The sequence below is a fragment of the Lynx rufus genome, unplaced genomic scaffold, assembly GCF_022079265.1.
Source record: "Lynx rufus isolate CCGP_SWC_20201006 ecotype Redwood Valley unplaced genomic scaffold, mLynRuf1.p SCAF_18, whole genome shotgun sequence".
In the NCBI taxonomy this organism is placed as follows: Eukaryota; Metazoa; Chordata; class Mammalia; order Carnivora; family Felidae; genus Lynx; species Lynx rufus.
The window spans coordinates 2194972-2215123 of NW_025814832.1; the positions used below are offsets into that span (position 1 = coordinate 2194972).

A 20152-nucleotide genomic window follows, 5' to 3' on the forward strand; every position below is an offset into this window, starting at 1 on the left:
CCAAAGGCAGGCTGAGGTTTCCTCACAGGGTCTTGTGGGTTGTTAGTGGGTGGGGAAGTCTCCCAGCTAGGGCCTCAGTTGGGTAGCATGACCTAATGGAAAGATGTGGCTCCCACTCGCACCCCACACCCTCGCCTGTCCCCAGTACCTTGGGATTTGCAGCTTCATCTTCCTGCCCCCTCCACACTGAGACCAGCCCCTTAAAGCCCCGACTCAGCCTTTGCCCTCGGCTTTCCTTTTCATTTCTCTGGCGTCTGGTCTTCCCAGCACCCACCCGCCCGCCCTCTCAGGGAGGTGCCTCATGGCAGCCCGCCTCTCGGCACTGGTTTCCTCAGGAAAGGCCTTGGAAGGAAGCAGGGAGGGGGTTGGGAGCCGTGGGGGCCAGACTAACCCAAGCCCTCCCGCTGGACTGGCCGCCATGGGGCTGAGGCTGCTGGTCTCACTGTTGCTGCTCTGGACACAGGGTACCCAGGGGTCCAACCTGGACCCCAACGGGCGGCATGTCTGCACGGCCGGCAGGTGGGTCTTTGTAGGAATCTGATGGGGGGGGGGGGTGTGCCTGAACTGGTATTGCGGCATTGCAGGGAAGGAGGACATGAGGGAAGAGGTCATGGGCTGAAGGGAGGGGGGCTTGGGGACAGCCTAGAAGGTGGTGGGTAGTCAAGACAGAAGGTGGGAGGGCCAGGGAAGGAAAGGGAAGGAATTGGGGACACTGGGGCTGTGACTCTTGGCTAGGCCTGCCTGATGGGGCTGAGGCAGCCTCCCACATCTCAGCCAGAGACAGTGATCCACCTGCGGAGCCAGTCTGTCTGTCCCCCGGCTGACCCCTCTCTGCCCCACAGCCCCTCTGCTGAGCTCCAGTGCTGCCCAGGCTGGAGGCAGAAAGACCAAGAATGCACTATCCGTGAGTAGCCAGAACGGATCCCCACCTGAGAAGAAAGGAGAACATAGTCCAGTGACCCTTCCTGCCTCCCCTCCTGGGGCCTCCTATTTCCCCTTCTGAGTCCATCCTGACACCACCCCCCCCCCTGCCCTGAGGGAATGGCTCTTGACGGGGCAGGGCGCTGGGAGCCAGTGAGAGGGGCAGAGTGTCCCCTGGTTGGTGCCATGCCACCGTCCTTCCCACCTGGGTGGGGTGTTTTTCAGCCATCTGTGAGGGGCTGGATGCTTGCCGGGAAGATGAAGTGTGCGTGAAACCAGGCCTCTGTCGATGCAAACCTGGATTCTTTGGGGCCCAGTGCAACTCCCGTGAGTCCTGAGTTTCATCTGGAGGATGAAGTTGTCAGGCGGAACCAGGGAGGGGAGCGGGGAGGCAAAGCGGGTAGAAATGTGATCTTAAAACGGCAGAGCCAGAATCCCTCCAAGCCTCACTGAGGAAATTGAGGCCCAGAGTCAGGAAGTGACGCATTCCTGGAAGATGCCCTGAGTCATCTGGTTTTTACCCATATCCACAAAGCCCTACCCACACTTTCAGTTCTGGGCCCTTCACCATCCACAACTTCTCAGAAAAGATGGTGGTTATCCCTGTTGATCACAAAATGGACACGTTCTCCGTCTCCCTCGTGTGCATTTTATACATGTGTGGAAGGTGGAAGGAGATATCTGGCAGGGCTCTGCCCTGTCCTGGTGGGCAGGATGGCCAGAGAGCAGCCACCAGGAATCAGGGCTGAGAGGAGACACAAGGGGGGAAATGTGGCTTCTCTTGTGACCCTCATGGTCAGTATCCAGGCAGGGGTGGACACTGGGACACTCTGTCATCTCTAGTGGGGTGGGGGTGGAGGGAGGGGGGGATGGGCATGAGAGAGAGGAAGGGACGTGAATGAAATCCTACTGCTGTGTGACTCTGGGCAAACCTTTCCCACTCAGGAACTTTGTGTTCTGGAGTATGAAGTGGGAGTCTGGGCCACTCCAAAGGCTTTCTATGTAGTTCGTGAGTCTGAGGCAGGAAGTGAGCTGTGCCCCAGGAGGTTAGGCTGCCAGATGTTCAAGGGTCTGTCTCCGGCTCTTGGAGGGTGGGCCTGGCGCCTCTCTTCCTTGTGGAAGGGCGCGCGGGGCGGAGATCCGCGCCTGGCCCTGAGCCCACTGACCCCTTTATGTTCCCCACCCGACTCCTGCAGGCTGCCCGAGTCAGTACTGGGGCCCAGATTGCCGTGAGACCTGCGCCTGCCACCCACACGGCCAGTGCGAGCCGGCCACGGGCGTGTGCCACTGCCAGGCGGAACGCTGGGGCAGCCGTTGCGAGTTCCAGTGCGACTGCGGCCCCCACGGGCGTTGCGACGCCGCGACGGGCGCGTGCCGCTGCGAGCCCGGCTGGTGGTCACCCACTTGCCGCCGTCCGTGCCAGTGCAACCCGGCGGTGGCGCGCTGCGATCAAACCAACGGCTCCTGCCGCTGCGAGCCGGGCTGGTGGGGCCGCCGCTGCAGCTTCCGCTGCGCCTGCCACGGCTCGCCGTGCGCGCAGGAGACCGGCCGCTGCGTCTGCCGGCCGGGCCGGTGGGGTCCCGAGTGCCGGTATGAGTGCGAGTGCGTGCGCGGCCGCTGCAACGCCGTCTCCGGCCTGTGCGCCTGCCCGCCCGGCTTCCGCGGCGCGCGCTGCGAGCTGCCCTGCCCCGCCGGCAGCTACGGGCCGCACTGCCGCGACAGGTGAGCGGGGGCCGCGGGGCTGCAGCTAGGCTGCGGGGCGGGCGTGCGGGGTTGGGGGGGAGGCGGGTGCTGACGGGGCTCACGCAGCAGCCGGACAGAGGGACGGGCCGCCGGCGGTGGGGGTGCGGACAGAGCGCGGGGAGGGCGGGCGAAGGAGCTGAAGGGAAAGGGAGAGAAAGGGGATGGGCCCGGCAGGGGCGGGGGCGCAGGGGGAGCGTCGCGCGGTGCCCTCGGCAAAAACATACAGGGACGGGATGAAAGGGGGAAAAAGACCCCCGATGCCCCTAGGTCCGGCCTCGCCCACCCTACGTCCGGTTACTGTTAAACGGACAATAGGAGTACTAGCAAGCTCTACTTAGAAGCAGAGAAAAGATGAACCACGTGACGAAATGATTGCAGGGTCCCTTTTAGACCTCGTGGCTTTCAAACTTTGGCCGCCCCACCCACAATAAGAAATGGGTTTTAGGAGTGCCTGGCCGGCTCGTAGGTAGAGCATTTGGCTCTTGATCTGGGGGTTGTGAGTTCAAGCCCCATGTTGGGCGCTGGGGATGGCGCTTACTTAAAAACAAATAAAACGAGCAAAACAACAACAAAAAGAAATGCGGGTTACATCCCCCCTATCTCATTCACACCCCTCTGTGGTAAAAGCTTAACAACATATACTTATCTTTGCTTCATATATATAATATATATTACATATGTGTGTATAGATACATATATGTGTGTATAGATACACACATATGTGTATATATACTGTAATGTTTTTATTTTTCTTTTTTTGATGCTGGTCTGCTAAGTTGATTTTATGAACAAATGAGTCTGATCCAAGCATATGACTCCAAGTAATTATCTGGGGGAACCTTGTCAAGAAACTGTTAAGAATCAATAAGAAATTAGAATAAAGTAAACCTTGTTGGAAAAGTTGCTAAGAGAGTAGATCCTAAGAGTTTGCATCACAAAGAAAAAAGCCATTGTTTTCCCTTTTTTGTACCTATATGAGATGAGGGATATTAACTAAACCTACTGTGGTAATCATTTCACACTATATGTAAGTCAAGTCGTTATGCTGTACACTTTAAAGTTGCATACTGTTGGGGCACCTGGGTGGCTCAGTCGGTTAAGCGTCCGACTTCGGCTCAGGTCGTGATCTCGCGGTCCGTGAGTTCGAGCCCCGCGTTGGGCTCTGTACTGACAGCTCAGAGCCTGGAGCCTATTTCAGGTTCTGTGTCTCCCTCTCTCTGACCCTCCCCCGTTCATGTTCTGTCTCTCTCTGTCTCAAAGATAAATAAACATTAAAAAAAATTTTTTTAAGTTGTATACTGTCAGTTATATCTCCAAAAAACCGGGGAAAGAATTTTTTAATATATTTTTTAAGTTATTTATTTTGAGAGAGAGAGAGAGGGGAATAGGGGCAGAGAGAGAGGGGAGAGAGACTCCCAAGCAGGCTCTGCACTGTCAGCCCAGACCCCGATGGGTCACAAACTGTGAGATCATGACCTGAGCCGAGATCGAGAGTCCGAGACTTAACTCCCTGAGCCACCCAGGTGCCCCAGCATTTTTTTTCAAACATATGATAAACTTGAAATTATAGTGATGAAAACAGACATGTTTTAATTTTTATGGAAATTTATGTTACGAGATAGAAGAGTCACATTCAGACCAGACCTCAGAGATGGCGTGGGTAGGAGGAAGAGAGGAGAAAGGATAGGAGGGAGAAGGTTGGCCAAGGTATCTTGGCTGCTCTGCCTGGGCTAATCCTGGGACCCTGGGAAGGATGGGTCCTGGAATGGGAAGTTGGAAGGAGAGGGCTGGAATCCTACGGAGATCATCTGTCCGGCCTTTTTGTTGTACAACATGGGGAAACTGAGGCTGAGACCTGCCTGAGTGTCCTGGATGCTCTCCAGTGTCCCTGGAGGCCTGGGTGGGCATTCCATCCATGGGCTCCTCAGTGCTCCCATGACTCCTTCTCTTCGCAGCTGCGGCCACTGCAAGCAGAACGAGCCATGCTCTGCAGATACAGGCAGCTGTGAGTCCTGCGAGCCGGGCTGGAATGGAACCCAGTGCCACCAGCCCTGCCCACCCGGCACCTTTGGCGAGAGCTGCCGGAAGCAGTGCCCCCACTGCCGGCTTGGGGAGGCCTGTCAGGCAGACACTGGGCACTGTCAGCGCTGTGACCCTGGGTGGCTGGGGCCCAGGTGAGGGGGCCAGCCTGCTCAGGGTGGGGGGCCCCCCTCCTTCAGGGTCCTCATTCCAGCCCTGGGATAGCTGGCCCCTCCCCCACTGGGGGCCTGCCTCCTGGCCAAGACTGACGGAAGAGAGAGGGGTGCTGATGAGGCCCCGGGCAGGCTTCTCTTCCAGCTCCCTCACCGCTCAGGTATCCTGCTCTCTTCCCCCTCCAGGGATCTGTAATCTTGTCACCTATGGGATTTGGCCCCAGGTTCAAGGCCCTGTTAACACCTGAGCTTCATTGCTGAGGCATAGACAGTTGGGGCCCTGAGTCCAGAAGCATGGGGGAAGAAGGGTAGGACCTTTTTGGGGGGGGGGTCTGCCCTGCCAGACCTGCCCTGCCCTCCTCTTCCGAGTCTCGCCTCACCTCAGATGTGAAGACCCCTGCCCGCTCGGCACCTTTGGGGAAGGCTGCACCTCTACCTGCCCCACCTGTGTTCAGGGGGCCTGTGATGCTGTGACTGGGGAATGTGTCTGCGACGTTGGCTACTGGGGACCCAGGTGAGAACTGGGGCCCTGGCAGGGAGGCACGGGCCTCGGTCAGGCGTCAGTGCAATCTGTGTCCTAAACTTCCCTTCTCGGCCTGGCTGCCTCCCGGATACCCACCCAGCAAGCTCTTAATGAAGAAGTAGTCCTCCTGTTGTGAGGTCTGCACCTTCTGAAGAAGGGTCAGAGCGATCTAATCTTAATCTCAAAGACCTGGCTCCGGAACTAGGCTGGGGAAGTTATTTAGGGGTGGGACTCCCAACTCCATTGTTGTTCCCGTGAGGCCTTCATGTGGTGAAACATAATCAAGGTCAATGTCTCCAATGTCAGGTTTTCCGCCTCTAGGACAGAATGTAGTATCAAATGGAAGAGACCTCATCTCATAGAAGAGAGGACCAAGGCCCAGAGAGTTTGGGGCAGGGCCAGACTCAGACCTCCAGACCCTGAGGACGTTTCTCTGGATGCCGTTGGCATCTTGCTTATTTCACATTAGTGTTGGATGGGCCAGGGACGAGCATCATGAGGGGTGGATCTTGCCCTCTACTCTGGGGTATACCCTGGGGGGCTGGGGACCAAGGGGCAGCTTGTGGGGTGGCCTCTCTGGAAGATGGGCTTAGGGGCTAGGGGATTCTCCCAGACATGGCCAGGGGTACTTAGAATGTCCTCAGAGGTCGGAGGAGTCTGCTTGGGCATCCTCCAGGGAAGTCTGCATGACAGGGGTTGGGGAGCAGTGCCCAGAAATCCACCTTCCCCTGTCCCCTGCCCACCCCTATCCCTTCTCACCAAGCCTTCAGCCTGTTTCTCTTGTCACCCCATAGCTGCAACACTTCATGCCCATCTGGCTTCCATGGCAACAACTGCTCTATTCCCTGTGAATGCCCGGGGGGATCCTGCCACCCTGTCTCTGGGGCCTGCCAGCTGGGTAAGGTGAAAAGGAGGGTGTGGGGTGCAGTGACCAGGGAAAATGGGCCCTTTATATGGCTTCAGGGACGTATCACTTGCCAGGGAGGCTGGGCTCACTTCAGAGACATTCCCTATACCTGAAATCTGTATGGATGCTCTGGAGACCCCTGAAGATATGATACGGCCCTTGCCTGCTGAGACACCAGGCACACATCCAGGGCTGGCATCCGTGAGCAGGCAGGTCTGGATACCGGGATGTGTATCAGGCGTGACAGTTGGGAGCAAGAGCTTGTGGAACATGGGCCGTGAAGAGGGGACAGGGTAGCAGAGAGGCTGCCTTGGGAAGAGGGCCTCCAGGCTGAGCAGAGCCTGTCTCTCTCAGAAGAAGGGGAGGGACCCACAGGTGGAAAATTCCGGGGTGGGGGAGGCAACTCAGAGCTGGAGATGAGATGCGATGTGTGGAAGACAGGAAAGCCCTGAACTTTCGGCCATCCCCCGCTCTCCCCAGGGCCTCACGGTCAGGATGCCGCCCTCATCGCAGGCATCCTTGTGCCTCTGCTGCTGCTGCTCCTGGGCATCGCCTTCTGTGCCTGCTGCTGCTGGGCCGCCCGGTTGGACCCCAAGGACAGGTGAATGCCGGCTCACCCCTTCCTCACCCCCAGCTCAAGCCACAGGGTGGGAGCAAGGTAGCATCTGGTTTCCTTTCAGCGGCGGGGAAGGGCTGGTCTTGTCGCGCACTTAGAGGGCATGAGGTAGTTGGCAGTGGCCATGGCCTGGAGACACCAGGTCGGCTGCCTGCCTTCCCTGCGAGTGTCCGAGTTGCATGACTGCGTGCCATGGGCGCTGGGCACCAGGATGGCAAATCTCAAACCTGCAGCAGGAGGCCGAGGGTTTAGGGACCCGAGGGGGAATGCGGGGAAGGCAGAAGCAGCAGGGCAGCTCTGGGCACGGAGGGGAAGAGACGAGGCCTCAACACCCTCCACCACCCTCGAAGGAGAGTTCAGAAGTCTGAGCAGTGGTTTAGCAGAGATGGTAGCTTCCTGAGAAAAGGAGATAATAGGAAGGATTTGGGCTTGCGGGGGCCTGCTGCAGGGGAATGTTGCTTGCACAGGGCTTTGTTCCTTTACAAAATCCCTTGGAGACTCACAGCAGCAAGGTTTAAAGCAGGGAATGTGGGGGCAGGAGGATTAGCGTTCTCAATTCACAGAGAAGGACATGGAGGCCCAAGGTGACCCAGCCTGTCACCAGCACGCACAAAGCCCCTGCTCTGTTGTTCTGGATTCTCTGTCTGGTGCTCTCTTATTATTTCGTGCACTGAGCCTTGAGCACGTCCTCCTTTGTGCTATGGGGGATTCTCAGATGAGCAGACCCAATAGCCCCGGAGGCCGGAGGCCGGGAATGACAAAGGTCATCAGAGGGTTGGTAACAATGAAGCAGCTTGGGGATGGGGTCAAGGACAGGCTTCCTGGAGGTGGTGCCACTTCCAGAAACATAGCTGAGCTGGGGACTCAGCCAGATGATAACACAAAGCTGCATTTGGGGGAACCTCAGCAGGTGCCTGGAGGTATACTGGGTCCTGAAAAAGAGTCTCAGAGCTAGGAGTTGTCCCCACTTTACAGATGAGGAAACTGAGGCCCGGAGAGGGGGAAGCCAGAACCAGAGTTGCTACCCAGTTCTATTTGAGCTATGCTGCCCTCTCTGACAGGCCCAAATCCCAGGCTCAATGGTTTGGGTTTTACTCTGTCGTCAAAGGGCACCGCCGAGGTAGACAGTCGCTGTGTCAGCCTGCCTCTCTCACATCGTTCTCTCCTGCCCCCACGCTGCCCCAACCAGTGGTCTTGTGCACTGACTGCCCTCCTTTCCCCTCAGGCCAGCAAGAGATGAAGCTGCCGTGTCCAGGGTGAAGATGCAGGTCTGGGGGGCGCTGACCAGCCTGGGCTCGGCGCTACCCTGTGGTTCCCTCAGCAGCCACAAGCTTCCCTGGGTGACAGGTGAGTATGGGTGCTGCAGGTCAGGGGCTGGGACGGGACAAGGTCTTCCATGGAGCTCCGTGCCTGACCCAGAGCCCCCTGCAGTCTCACACCACGACCCGGAGATCCCCTTCAATCACAGCTTCATTGAGCCACCCTCCGCCGGCTGGGCCTCGGACGACTCCTTCTCTTCTGATCCTGAGTCTGGCGAGGAGGACGAGGGCCCTGCCTACTGCGTGCCACCCCAAGAAGGTAACCAACCCCTCAACAGCCCACGTGGCCCCGAGCAGCCCTGCCCACTACTTCTTTATTCCTTCAGCAAACGTGTATCAGGTGCCCATTCAAGTGCAGGTCACTGTTGCTGGCTGGGGGACATAGTAAAGAGCAACACGGATTCCCATCCTCACCAACCTTCTAGTGTGGTGGGCAGGAATCAGACACGTGTAGGACCGGGTGATGCATGCTTTGATGGGGGGACATACACGTAGGGGCTCGTAATCCAGCCATGTCAGGGGTGATTAGGGGCAGGGAAGATGTCTCCGTGTTCGTGATATTGGAACTGAGCCTGCTAGACTCAGGAGTCAGGAGTCAACAAAGCGCAAGTTGAGGAGGGATGGGAACGGTGTTTCAGGAGGATGGAACAGTGCACGTGAAGGTCCAAGGTGAGAGGGACATGACTGTGTGGCACTGAAAGAATGTTAGCTTGGTTAGAGTGTGGCATTAGTTCAAAGTGGGAAGGGGTGGGGAGAAAAGTGTGTAGAAGGAGTAGGCTCTTCTCCTGTCTCTGTGCCCTCGCCCTCTTCCTTGCCCCACTGATGAGGATCCCCAGAAGATGCTAAACTGAGTAAACAGGACGGATTGGGGTGGCCAGCCCAGTTTTGGCCAAGCTCTTCTGTCTCCTCTGCCAGGGATGGCCACTGTGGCCCACGGAGAGTTTCCAGAGGCCAGCCTGGCTGGAGGTCCCATCCCTCCCCCTGAGGACGCCTCCACACCATTCCCTATCCCACGCACTTCCAGCCTAGCACGGGCCAAGCGGCCATCAGTCTCCTTTGCTGAAGGCACCAAGTTTGCACCACAGAGTCGCCAAAGCTCAGGGGAGCTCTCCAGCCCTCTCCGAAAGCCCAAGAGGCTCTCCCGTGGGGCCCTGCTGAGTCCGGAAAGCCAGGAGGCTGAGGAGTCCATGGGCCCGGAGAAAGCAGAAACGGATGAGACCCTTTCTGGTGCTGCCAGCCCCAGGGATCCAGCCATTGGCCGCCGCCGGCTCCCACTTGGTGGCCGGACAGTGGCTGAGCGTGTGGAAGCCATTGAAGGCAGTGTCTCAGAGGGCTCAGGCTCCGTGACCACGATCTACATGCTGGCAGGGACACCCCAGGTATCTGAGGGCCCTGTCCGGTCTGTTCTCCGTCGTTTTGGTAGCTTCCAGAAAGGCCAGGCAGAGCCCAAGGTCAAGAGTGCCATCCCCAAGCCGCCACGCCGGGCCCTGAGTCGAAATAAGGACAGCCCCGGGCTGGCCTCCGGCACTGCCAGTCAGAGCCACAACTTAGCCCCGAACCATGAGCTCACTAGGGCCTTAGAGTCTGCAGGAACTGGACCAGAGGAAGTGGCCAGGGGACTAGGCGATGGCACCAAGAACTTGGGGAGGGCCCAGGAGCTGGCCCCTGAGGGTGGCCCCCAGGAACAGGATCCCCAGAAGCTGTCTGATGAGGAGGGGCAGGAGGAGCCCCAGTATGAGAATGTTGCACCCATCTCTGGGCCACCAGCACCCTGAGAACCTTGAATTGGGGGAGAAGGAAGACTATGGATGGAGGGTAGGCATACGAACTGCCCCTGGCTCAGATTGTGTTTTGCTGGAAAAAGATCCCAGGGCCAGGAAAGACATACCAGAGCCTCTGCCCTTTCGTGGGGAAACGTCAGAGTTGGAGGCCAGTTGGCTCTGGGCCCTGGCAGTGCTCTGGGAGTGGTCTCGAAGGCCTGGGCAGCGACCCCATTGGGTGTGGTCAGGAAGGGGAAAGAGATGACCGTGGGGACTTTTTCTCTGTTGTCCTGGACTCTGTTTGCCCCCAAAGGCTATTCTTTTCTTCATTTGGAAAACATTTTTCTGAAATGGGAAACAACCTAAATATTCAATGATAGAAGATTGGCTAAAGCAAGATTGCTTATGATACTTTCCTAAACAACCATGAAAAATCATGTTGTGCAAGAAGATTTAATATGGGAAATATGGGAGACTGTTTATGCTTTACTGTTAAGTATAAAAAAGTAAGTTTTCTTCTTATAAATTTCATTTCCTTTTCCTTCACGATACATGTTTAGAATCCTTCCGTTTTGTGTGTGTTTTGTGATTGTTTTGCCAACTTTTTTTTTTGGTATATGCATAAAAAAGATTCGGGGGAACAGCATCAAGTGGCATTTTTTTTCTGGGAGATGAGATAGTGGCTGATATTTATTTTCTTCCTTCGTAAACTTCTGTATAATTTGTAAATGTTCTATAGTGAACATTCTTTTTACTTTTCTCCCTAGATTTAATTTTTTTTTTTACAAAAAAAATATAAAAAAACAATGTTGTTAAAAATAAAAAAAGTACGGGGGCGCCTGGGTGGCTCAGTCGGTTGAGCGTCCGACTTCAGCCCGGGTCACGATCTCGCGGTCTGTGAGTTCGAGCCCCGCGTCGATGGCTCAGAGCCTGGAGCCTGCTTCCGATTCTGTGTCTCCCTCTCTCTCTGCCCCTCCCCCGTTCATGCTCTGTCTCTCTCTGTCTCAAGAATAAATAAACGTTAAAAAAAAAATTAAAAAAAATAAAATAAAATAAAAAAAGTACTAACATTACAGATATGTATAGAGTAGAAAGGAGATTCCCCCTTTCCCCAGAGGAGTCTGAGGGACAGGGGAGGGGCTAGACTTACTTGTCATTGAATGCCTTTTGGTTCTGAATTCTTTTCTCACATACTTGAATTACCCAGTCAGGACAGAAACGGCAGCTCCCCCTTCCATCCCAGAGCTCAGAGAATCTTACAGACAGCTTAGATCCTTCCTTTTAGAGGTTTTCCTGTGCGCATATCGTTGTAGAATTTGGTTTTTTACTTAAATATACTCTGGATATCTTCTGATGTCAGTAATTATAAAGCTACCTCTTTTCATTAAAAAATGGCTGCATGGGATTCCATCATGTGGAACTAACACAGGTTATTTAAACCATCCCCTACCCATGGGAAGTTGGGTCATTTCTAATTGTTTTGATACAATAAATGATTTGGTGTACAACTTTGTCCATATTTCTTTTTGCACTCACGGAAGTTTTTTCTGTAGAAGAGATTCCTACAAGCAGAATTGCTAGGTTATAGGGTAAGAACATTAAACAATTGAGTACTGGGGTGCCTGGATGGCTCAGTCACTTAAGCGTCCGACTTTGGCTCAGGTTGTGATTTCATGGCTTGTGAGTTCCGGCCCCTCGTCGGGCTCTGTGCTGACAACTCAGAGCCTGGAGCCTGCTTCCGATTCGGTGTCTGCTTCTCTCTCTGCCCTTTCCCGCCTTGTTCTCTCTCTCTCTCTCTCTCTCTCTCTCTCTCTCTCGTAAAAATGAATAAACATTAAAAAAAAAAAAGTAACCATTTGGGTACTTATTCCAAATTACCGTCCAAAAAAGTTATGTGGTTTTGCATTCTCGCAAATGATGATAGGAACTGTGTTCCCACACCCAGTCTAATAGGTTGAAATGGTGTCTCATTATTATTATTATTATTATTAATTTTTTTTTTAATTTACATCCAAATTAGCGTATACTGCAACAATGATTTCAGGAGTAGTTTCCTTAATGCCCCCTCCCCATTTACCCCATTCCCCCTCCCACACCCCCTCTAATAACCCTCAGTTTGTTCTCCATATTTATGAGTCTCTTCTGTTTTGTCCCCCTCCCTGTTTTTGTATTATTTTTGTTTCCCTTCCCTTAGGTTCATCTGTTTTGTCTCTTAAAATCCTCATATGAAGGAAGTCATATGATATTTGTCTTTCTCTGACTGACTAATTTCACTTAGCATAACACCCTCCAGTTCCATCCACGTAGTTGCAAATGACAAGATTTCATTCTTTTTGATTGTCGAGTAATAACTCCATTGTATATATATACCACTTTTTCTTCATCCATCCATCGACGGACATTTGGGCTCTTTCCATACTTTGGCTATTGTTGATGGTGCTGCTATAAACATGGGGGGGGGCATGTGTCCCTTCGAAACAGCACACCTGTATCCCTTGGATAAATGCCTGGTAGTGCAATTGCTGGGTTGTAGGGTAGTTCTATTTTTAGTTTTTTGAGGAACCTCCATACTGTTTTCCAGAGCGGCTGCACCAGCTTGCATTCCCAGGTGTCTCATTATTTTAGCACAATAAAAATAATAAAGTGATAACATGCTAAAGCTTCTTAAAAAGTTAACATCTTTGTACAGATAAAAGCTTTTTTTTTTTGCTTTTGTTTTTTTAGCTATCAAAAATTATATCATTAAAATGTAAATTTCTATGATTATTCTAAGGTTGAGCTGCTTCTTGTATCTTTAATAATTACTTGTATTTTTTCCTATGAGCTATCTAATTATATTCTTTCCACTATTTTATTTTATTATTTTATTTTTTTAATGTTTTTATTTTTGAGACAGAGAGAGACAGAGCATAAACAGGCGAGGGGCAGAGAGAGGGAGACACAGAATCCGAAGCAGGCTCCAGGCTCCAAGCTGTCAGCACAGAGCCTGATGCGGGGATCGAACTCACAGACTGTGAAATCGTGACCTAAGCCGAAGTCGGACGCTCAACCGACTGAGCCACCCAGGCGCCCCATATTTTTTTAGATGTTTATTTTTGAGGGAGAGAGTGTGAGTGGGGCAGGGGCAGAGAGAGGGGGAGACAGGGGATTCAAACCAGGCTCCAGGCTCTGACAGCAGAGAGCCTGATTAGGGGCCTGAACCCACAAACAGTGGGATCATGACCTGAGCTGATGTCAGATGCCTAACCTACTGAGCCACCTGGGTGCCCCTCTTTTCTCAGTTTTCAGGTGAGGTGTTTCTCTTTTCCTCACTGATTTATAATTGCCTTTATGTATATCAAGGATATGAATTCTTTGCCCCATTTGTGATTGGTCGGTTAATGGTGTTTATAGTTTTTTTTCCCTCTGTAGAAATTTAAAGTTTTAAAAAAAATGTTTAATGTTTATTTATTTTTGAGAAATAGAGACAGAACACAAGCGGGGGAGGGGCAGAGAGAGAGAGACACACACAGAATCCAAAGCAGGATCCAGGCTCTGAGCTGTCAGCACAGAGCACGATGTGGGGCTGTGAGATCATGACCTGAGCCAAAGTTGGATGCTTAATCAACTTAGCCACCCAGGCACCCCAGAAATTAAAAAAAAAATTTTTTTTAATGTTTATTTTAGAGAGAGAGAGCAGAATGCAAGCAGGGAAGGGGCAGAGAGAGAGAGAGACAGAATCTGATGCAGGCTCAAGGCTCTGAGCTGTCGGCACAAAGCCCGATCCAAGGCTCAAACTTGTGAACCTAGAGATCATGACCTGAGCCGAAATCAGCTGTTCAACTGACTGAGCCACCCAAGTGCCCCAGTGCCCTAGAAATTTAAAATTTTAATTTAGACAGTCTTTTTGTCTTATGAGTTTCATGTCATTTTTAGTGGAAAGGTCTTCTCTACCCTAAAACTAGTGAAACAATCATCTGCATTTTCTTCTAGTACTTTAAGTGATTTTATTTCTTTATGATTTTCCAGCAGTGCTGGTTTTGGAGTTTTAACATCCTTGATAAAAAGACTGAAAAAAGGGGCACCTGGGTGGCTCAGTCGGTTGAGTGTCTGACTTTGGCTCAGGTCATGATCAAGTCCCGCAACGGGCTGTCTCCTGTCAGGGAGGATCCTCTGTCTCTCTCTCTCTCTGCCCTTCCCCTCTGTAAGCTCGAACTCTCTCTCTCAAAAATAAATAAACATTAAAAAGACAGAAAAAAAAACAAACAAAACCAGCATTTCATTTAAATAGCTATGGATTCAAATCTCAGTTCTGATATACTTGTTTTGTGACTTTGGAATGGGGTTAATGGCCATCTCCCAGAGTTACGGAGGGGATTAAATGCCACAAACTAAAGCACCTAGTAAATTTTTGATTCTCAATGAAGGGTAATTATTATAGTCATTACCATCATTCTCCCAGCTTTGAATCCTTTGTCCCTAGAAGCTTGTACCTTCCACCCCTTTTCATTTGTTCATGTTTTCACTCAGTCACAGTATTGTGCATCTGCTTCATGCTTCCGTGTTAAGGGGGGTGGTGATTTGAAGTTGAGTGAGACCTAAATAGTTCATAGTCAGTGGGGAAAGGGAGAGACAAACAGATGAACTGATGGTTATAAAACAGTGCAATCAGTAGACTAAGATAGTGAATATTTTTGGGAGTGGTTAGGGAAGGCTTCCTGAAGGAGGTGCTATCCAAGAAGAGGGTATGTTTGAGGGCCAGAGGTGAGAGAACAGCACGTGCAGGAACTACAAGCAATTCCCTGTGATTGAAGCATCAACTGGCCTCTGGGGGGTGGAAGACTGGTGGGGAGGAGTCTGTGGGTCAGGCTGAAGAACTTGAACTTTACCCTACAGGACAAATAGTAGAGTTTCTGAAGGATTTTAGCAGAAGTCACATTTACTGAAGTTAGATTTACATTTCCCACAGCTCACTGGGATGGGGTTGGGTAAAGAAATGGATTTGAGGGGCTGAGATTGGAGGCTGGATGAACAGCAGTTGCAATCCTTCGGACACAGATGATTTTTTTTTTTCAAATATCATATATAAATATTTTTTTAACTTTATTTTTTATTTTTTAAAATTTACATCCAAATTAGCATATAGTGAGGCAATGATTTCAGGAGTAGATTCTTTAGTGCCCCTTACCCATTTAGCCCATCCCCCCTCCCATAACCCCTCCAGTAACCCTCTGTTTGTTCTCCATATTTAAGTCTCTTAGGTTTTGTCCCCCTCCCTGTTTTCATATTATTTTTGCTTCCCTTCCCTTGTATTCATCTGTTTTGTCCCTTAAAGTCCTCATATGAGTGAAGTCATAAGATCTTTGTCTTTCTCTGACTGATTAATTTCACTTAGCATAATACCCTCCAGTTCCATCCACGTAGTTGCAAATGGCAAGATTTCATTCTTTTTGATTGCCGAGTAATACTCCATCGTATATGTATACCACATTTTCTTTATCCAGTCATCCATCGATGGACATTTGGGCTCTTTCCACACTTTGGCTATTGTTGATGGTGCTGCTATAAACATGGGGGTGCATGTGTCCCTTCAAAACAGCACACCTGTATCCTGTGGATTGATCCCTAGTAGTGCAATTGCTGGGTCGTGGGGTAGATCTATTTTTAGTTTTTTGAGGAACCTCCATACTGTTTTCCAGAGTGGCTGCACCAGCTTGCATTCCCACCAACAATGCAAAAGACATCCTCTTTCTCCACATCCTCGCCAACATTTGTTGTTGCCTGAGTTGTTAAAGTTAGCCATTCTGACAGGTGTGAGGTGGTATCTCATTGTGGTTTTGATTTGTATTTCCCTGAGGATGAGTATTGTTGAGCATTTTTTCATGTGTCGGTTGGCCATCTGGATGTCTTCTTTGGAGAAGTGTCTATTCATGTCTTTTGCCCATTTCTTCACTGGATTATTTGGGGTTTTTTTGGGTGTTGAGTTTGATAACTTCTTTGTATATTTTGGATACTAACCCTTTATCTGATATGTCATTTGCAAATATCTTCTCCCATTCTGTCGGTTGCCTTTTAGTTTTGTTGATTGTTTCCTTTGCTGTGCAGAAGCTTTTCATTTTGATGAGGTCCCAGTAGTTCATTTTTACTTTCGTTTCCCTTGCCTCTGGAGATGTGTTGAGTAAGAAGTTGCTGCAGCCAAGATCAAAGAGGTTTTTGCCTGCTTTCTCCTTGAGGATTTTGATGGCTTTCTGTCTTACATTTAGGTCTTCCATCCATTTTGAGTTTATTTTTGTGTATGGTGTAAGAAAGTGATCCAGGGGCGCCTGGGTGGCGCAGTCGGTTAAGCGTCTGACTTCAGCCAGGTCACGATCTCGCGGTCCGTGAGTTCCAGCCCCACGTCAGGCTCTGGGCTGATGGCTCAGAGGCTGGAGCCTGTTTCCGATTCTGTGTCTCCCTCTCTCTCTGCCCCTCCCCCGTTCATGCTCTGTCTCTCTCTGTCCCCAAAATAAATAAACGTTGAAAAAAAAATTAAAAAAAAAAAAAAAAAAGTGATCCAGGTTCATTTTTCTGCATGTCGCTGTCCAGTTTTCCCAGCACCACTTGCTGAAGAGACTGTCTTTATTCCATTGGATATTCTTTCCTGCTTTGTCAAAGATTAGTTGGCCATACGTTTGTGGGTCCATTTCTGGGTTCTCTATTCTGTTCCATTGATCTGAGTGTCTGTTCTTGTGCCAGTACACAGATGATAAATATTTAGGAGATACGGCTGTATTGGTGGGGTGGGGATGGGGTGAAGGAGAGGGAGAATAACAGCAGTTGCCCAATAAATATTTGTTGAAAAGATGGTTTTATGGTAGTGGTGCTATTATCTGAGAAAGAATGGGAGGGACAGTTTTGGGGGTAGAGAGTGAATCATTTTTGATGGTTTTTGAAACAGTTCAGAGATGTCTATCGAACAGCTGCCTGAAGACGTCCCTTAGGCAGGTGGAAGTAGGAGGGAGAGAAGGACTGAAGTTTATCAAATGACAGTCTCAAGTGAGGAGTGAGTGGGTGAGATTCTGTGAGGGTGGGTAACCTGATAGGTAAGCAGCCAGTATCTCCCCCAAGCCCACAGCGCCAGGCGTGGTGTGAGCAAGGTTGCCAGCGGTGGGTTCATGGCGGCAGGGGGCGCACTCGGATTCAAGGACATGAAAGGGGAGGCTGTCGAGGCTCCCAGAGCCCTGGAATAAGCCAGCTCCCAAAGCGAGCCGAGGGAGACCAAGCTGAATCTGGGGGAGCCCGAGGGTCCTCAGAGATCGGGCTGGCAACTCCGATCCGGAAGACGCATCTGGGCTGCTGAACCTCCCCAGTGCCGGGGCTCCATCCCCCTGCCCTAGCAGTCCTGGGGACAGGTCCAGCTCTGATCAGACTGGAAGCCCAGAGTCCTCCCGACTCCACGCGCTTTCCCCGAGGCGCTGCCCGCCGCGTCACCAGAGAGGGCCCTTAAAGGAGACGTCCGGGAATGGGGCGTAAGGGGGTGGTGGCGGCGCAGGACAATGGGGATGGGATGGGCAACTCTGGGTAGGGGTCCCCAAGGGGACCAAGGACAGCAGGAACGGGTGGGCGAGGGATCAGTGGATGGGAGAAAACCATCCTAGGGTATAGACAAGCCCCAAACTCCCACCTAGGGATCCCCCAAGAGCATCTTCTAGGGATCGGGCAGATGGCACCCAGGAGAAGGGTCGATGAATCAGGAGAGCAGGGAAGAGGCATAGCACGCCTGCACAGGAGTCCGGGGATCCGGGATGTGCAGACAGCGCCTGGATGGAGAACACTGGGGACAGGAGAGCGAGAAATCAGAACACAAAGCCCGAGGCAGCCGGGGATGGCAGCGTTGCGTGGGAGAGGCAATGGAGACGGCAGGAGCGAACGACCCACACGGAGCCAGGGCATCGGGACGTGGCGCCCAGGACAGAGGGGAAGCTGAGGACTATGGAGCGGGCTGGAGTAGAACGGAGTGCAAGAGCCCAGCTGGGTGTGCGAGGGAGGCAGGCATGCAGTCCACCAGAACATCCACAGAGGGGACCGAACCCAGGGTCAGAGCTTCGGAGTAAGGCTCTAGAGAGACGCTGGGGCAATGCCCCGGGGAATTCCCAGCCCGGCTGTTACTCCAGTTTAAGGCAGCAGTAGCAGTAGAGGCAACCCACCGCTGCCCCCGGCAACCCCCCCCCTACCCCCCACCCAGCTCTCTTGTTTGTCTCTCAAGTCCGGCCGGAACCGGCTTCTGCTCGCCGCCTGGCGGGCGGGTAGCTGCTGATTGGCCAATGCCTGTTTCCAGCCCCCACTCAGCCAATCAGCGTGCGACAGTGTTTTCGTCTTGGGGTCGAAATAAAAGCTCTGGAATAAAAGGAGGCAGAAAAGGCGCCGGCCGGGCCCGATACACGCCAGTAGAAGCCGGGTGAGCTGGGTCTTGGGGATCTGGGAGAAGGTGCTAGGCGGACAGAAGGCGCACGAATAGGGGCATAGGGAGAAGATGTATAACTATGAGAGGAAACAGATTGGATGAAGGTCTGCCAGGGAAGAGATGACGAATGGAGGAGGCAGCTCGGAGATGGAGGGACTGGGGGTCCTTTTCCATGGGAACAGACTAAATGGCGCGGAAGCAGCCGGAATGGGGGTCGTGCAGGTGGCTCGCGCCGCCGGTTTGAACCGGCTTCGCCTCTCCCATGCGGGGTTCGCGTGGCCGCAGCGCCTAGCGACCTAGACAGCGGCCAATGGCGCAGCAGTTCCTAACCGTCCAGCCTATGAGCGGGCCGGGGGCGGGCCGTTCCGGATTCCCTGCGCTGATCTTGTGGTTGAAGGAACCAGCTCTGGGGAAGGGTCTCGAGTGCGGGCGGGAGGGCGCCTGTCAGGGTCCCAGGGAGTGGCAGTCCTCAGGTATGGCCCTGCCCAGGTATCCGGACCTGAAGGTGCCTCCCCTGACAGTCCCCAAGCTATGTCAGTCCTGCGGAGAGCCAGGATTAATTCCACGTCCCTGAGCATGCGTTAGTCCCTCCTGTTTTCATGCTTCAGGTTTCCTCGGGATGAGCCAAGGGAGAGGTCTCCCTGCCTGGCCGGGGCCGCTGTCCCGTAGCTGAGGGCAGACGTACGAGCCAGCCGCGGACAGGTTGGCCTGGGACCCAGGCAGGGCTGGGGCTTCCTTCGCTGTGCGCACCCACGGTCCGGGCCGCGGAGGGGTGACAAGCTGCGCGCGCTGCGGCAGCGGCCCGGGTTGGCCACACAGGCTGGGCAGGGCCGGGCGCTGACGCTGACGCTGACTGGGGTCTGTGTGCAGGTGGCTGCAGAGCCGGAGCAGGGCCGCCGCGCCATGGCGCCCACCCTGGCCACTGCCCATCGGCGCCGCTGGTGGATGGCCTGCACAGCCGTGTTGGAAAACCTCCTCTTCTCGGCAGTCCTCCTGGGCTGGGGCTCGCTGCTCATCATGCTCAAGTCGGAGGGCTTCTACTCATACCTGTGTACTGAGCCAGGTGAGACGGGCGTCTCGGGCTCGGGGTGGTTCCCGGAGTGGGAGCTTTGGGAGAGGGCGAGATGGCAGTGAGGACCCGGCCCGCAATACCGCCTGCTGCGCAGCGCCTCCCATTTAGCAAAAGCCCCATTTGATCGTCAGCCAGCTCAGCTGAGTACATATCATTGTCCCTGTTTTGTGGGTGAAGAAACTGAGGCTCAGACAGATCTGCTGACTTGTCCAAGGCCACACAGTTGAGGACTCTGGTAGTTCCAGAACCTCCAGGTCCGGGATGTTCTTTCCGCCACCTAGGAACCTTGCTGGATTTCTCTCCTCCTGGTGTCTGGCGTATCACTTGACTTGAACTAAATATGTTGCTCTCTGACTGTGAGAAAGAGGAACTCCTGACTCAATGGTTGGGGTGCAGCAAGAGAGAGAGGAAGTGGCTTGGCCTCCACCCCATCGAAGTTTCATCTAGAATCTAGATGTTTTTTAGGCCATTATGGAGTCTCTTAAGGGCATGTCAGCTACAATTTCTTGTCTGTTTTTGCTGCTTTATGATTTTCCAAAGGACATTTCTCCCACAGGCCATGAGAATGTCTCTGTGGCCTTCTATCTGCCTATCATGGTAGGGGAAGGCAAGGGGAGTATTTAAGGAAATAACACTAGTTCTGTCCTCTCCCTTTGCTGCATCATTGGTGTTGCTGA

General features: G+C 52.7%; 2 protein-coding genes across 6 annotated transcripts in view; both read left to right on the plus strand.

The window, feature by feature from the left end:
• The first annotated feature begins 21 nt into the window (after nucleotides 1-21).
• SCARF1 (scavenger receptor class F member 1) lies at nucleotides 22-10789 on the plus strand. Of its 2 annotated transcripts, none has more exons than XM_047081137.1 (11): nucleotides 22-519; nucleotides 843-904; nucleotides 1147-1248; nucleotides 2118-2643; nucleotides 4620-4838; nucleotides 5242-5370; nucleotides 6174-6277; nucleotides 6767-6887; nucleotides 8128-8249; nucleotides 8334-8480; nucleotides 9137-10789. In XM_047081137.1, the coding sequence occupies exons 1-11, from the start codon at nucleotides 302-304 to the stop codon at nucleotides 9994-9996; spliced, it is 2610 nt and encodes an 869-aa protein (XP_046937093.1). In that variant the 5' UTR covers nucleotides 22-301; the 3' UTR covers nucleotides 9997-10789. The 2 variants fall into 2 exon arrangements, with proteins under 2 accessions (XP_046937093.1, XP_046937095.1); XM_047081139.1 differs by having other exon boundaries at nucleotides 8371-8480; nucleotides 9137-9334.
• Nucleotides 10790-18322: 7533 nt separating this feature from the next.
• The window catches only part of SLC43A2 (solute carrier family 43 member 2), a 37900-nt gene continuing 36070 nt past the window's right edge, over nucleotides 18323-20152 (plus strand). Inside the window, exons 1-2 of one of the 4 annotated variants that reach the window (XM_047080628.1) lie at nucleotides 18323-18397; nucleotides 19274-19466. In XM_047080628.1, coding sequence (XP_046936584.1) covers nucleotides 19307-19466 — 160 coding nt within the window. In that variant the 5' untranslated portion in view covers nucleotides 18323-18397; nucleotides 19274-19306. Of the gene's footprint in view, nucleotides 18398-18796; nucleotides 19106-19273; nucleotides 19467-20152 lie in introns of those variants that run through there. The other 3 variants (XM_047080629.1, XM_047080627.1, XM_047080626.1) reach the window with 3 other exon arrangements.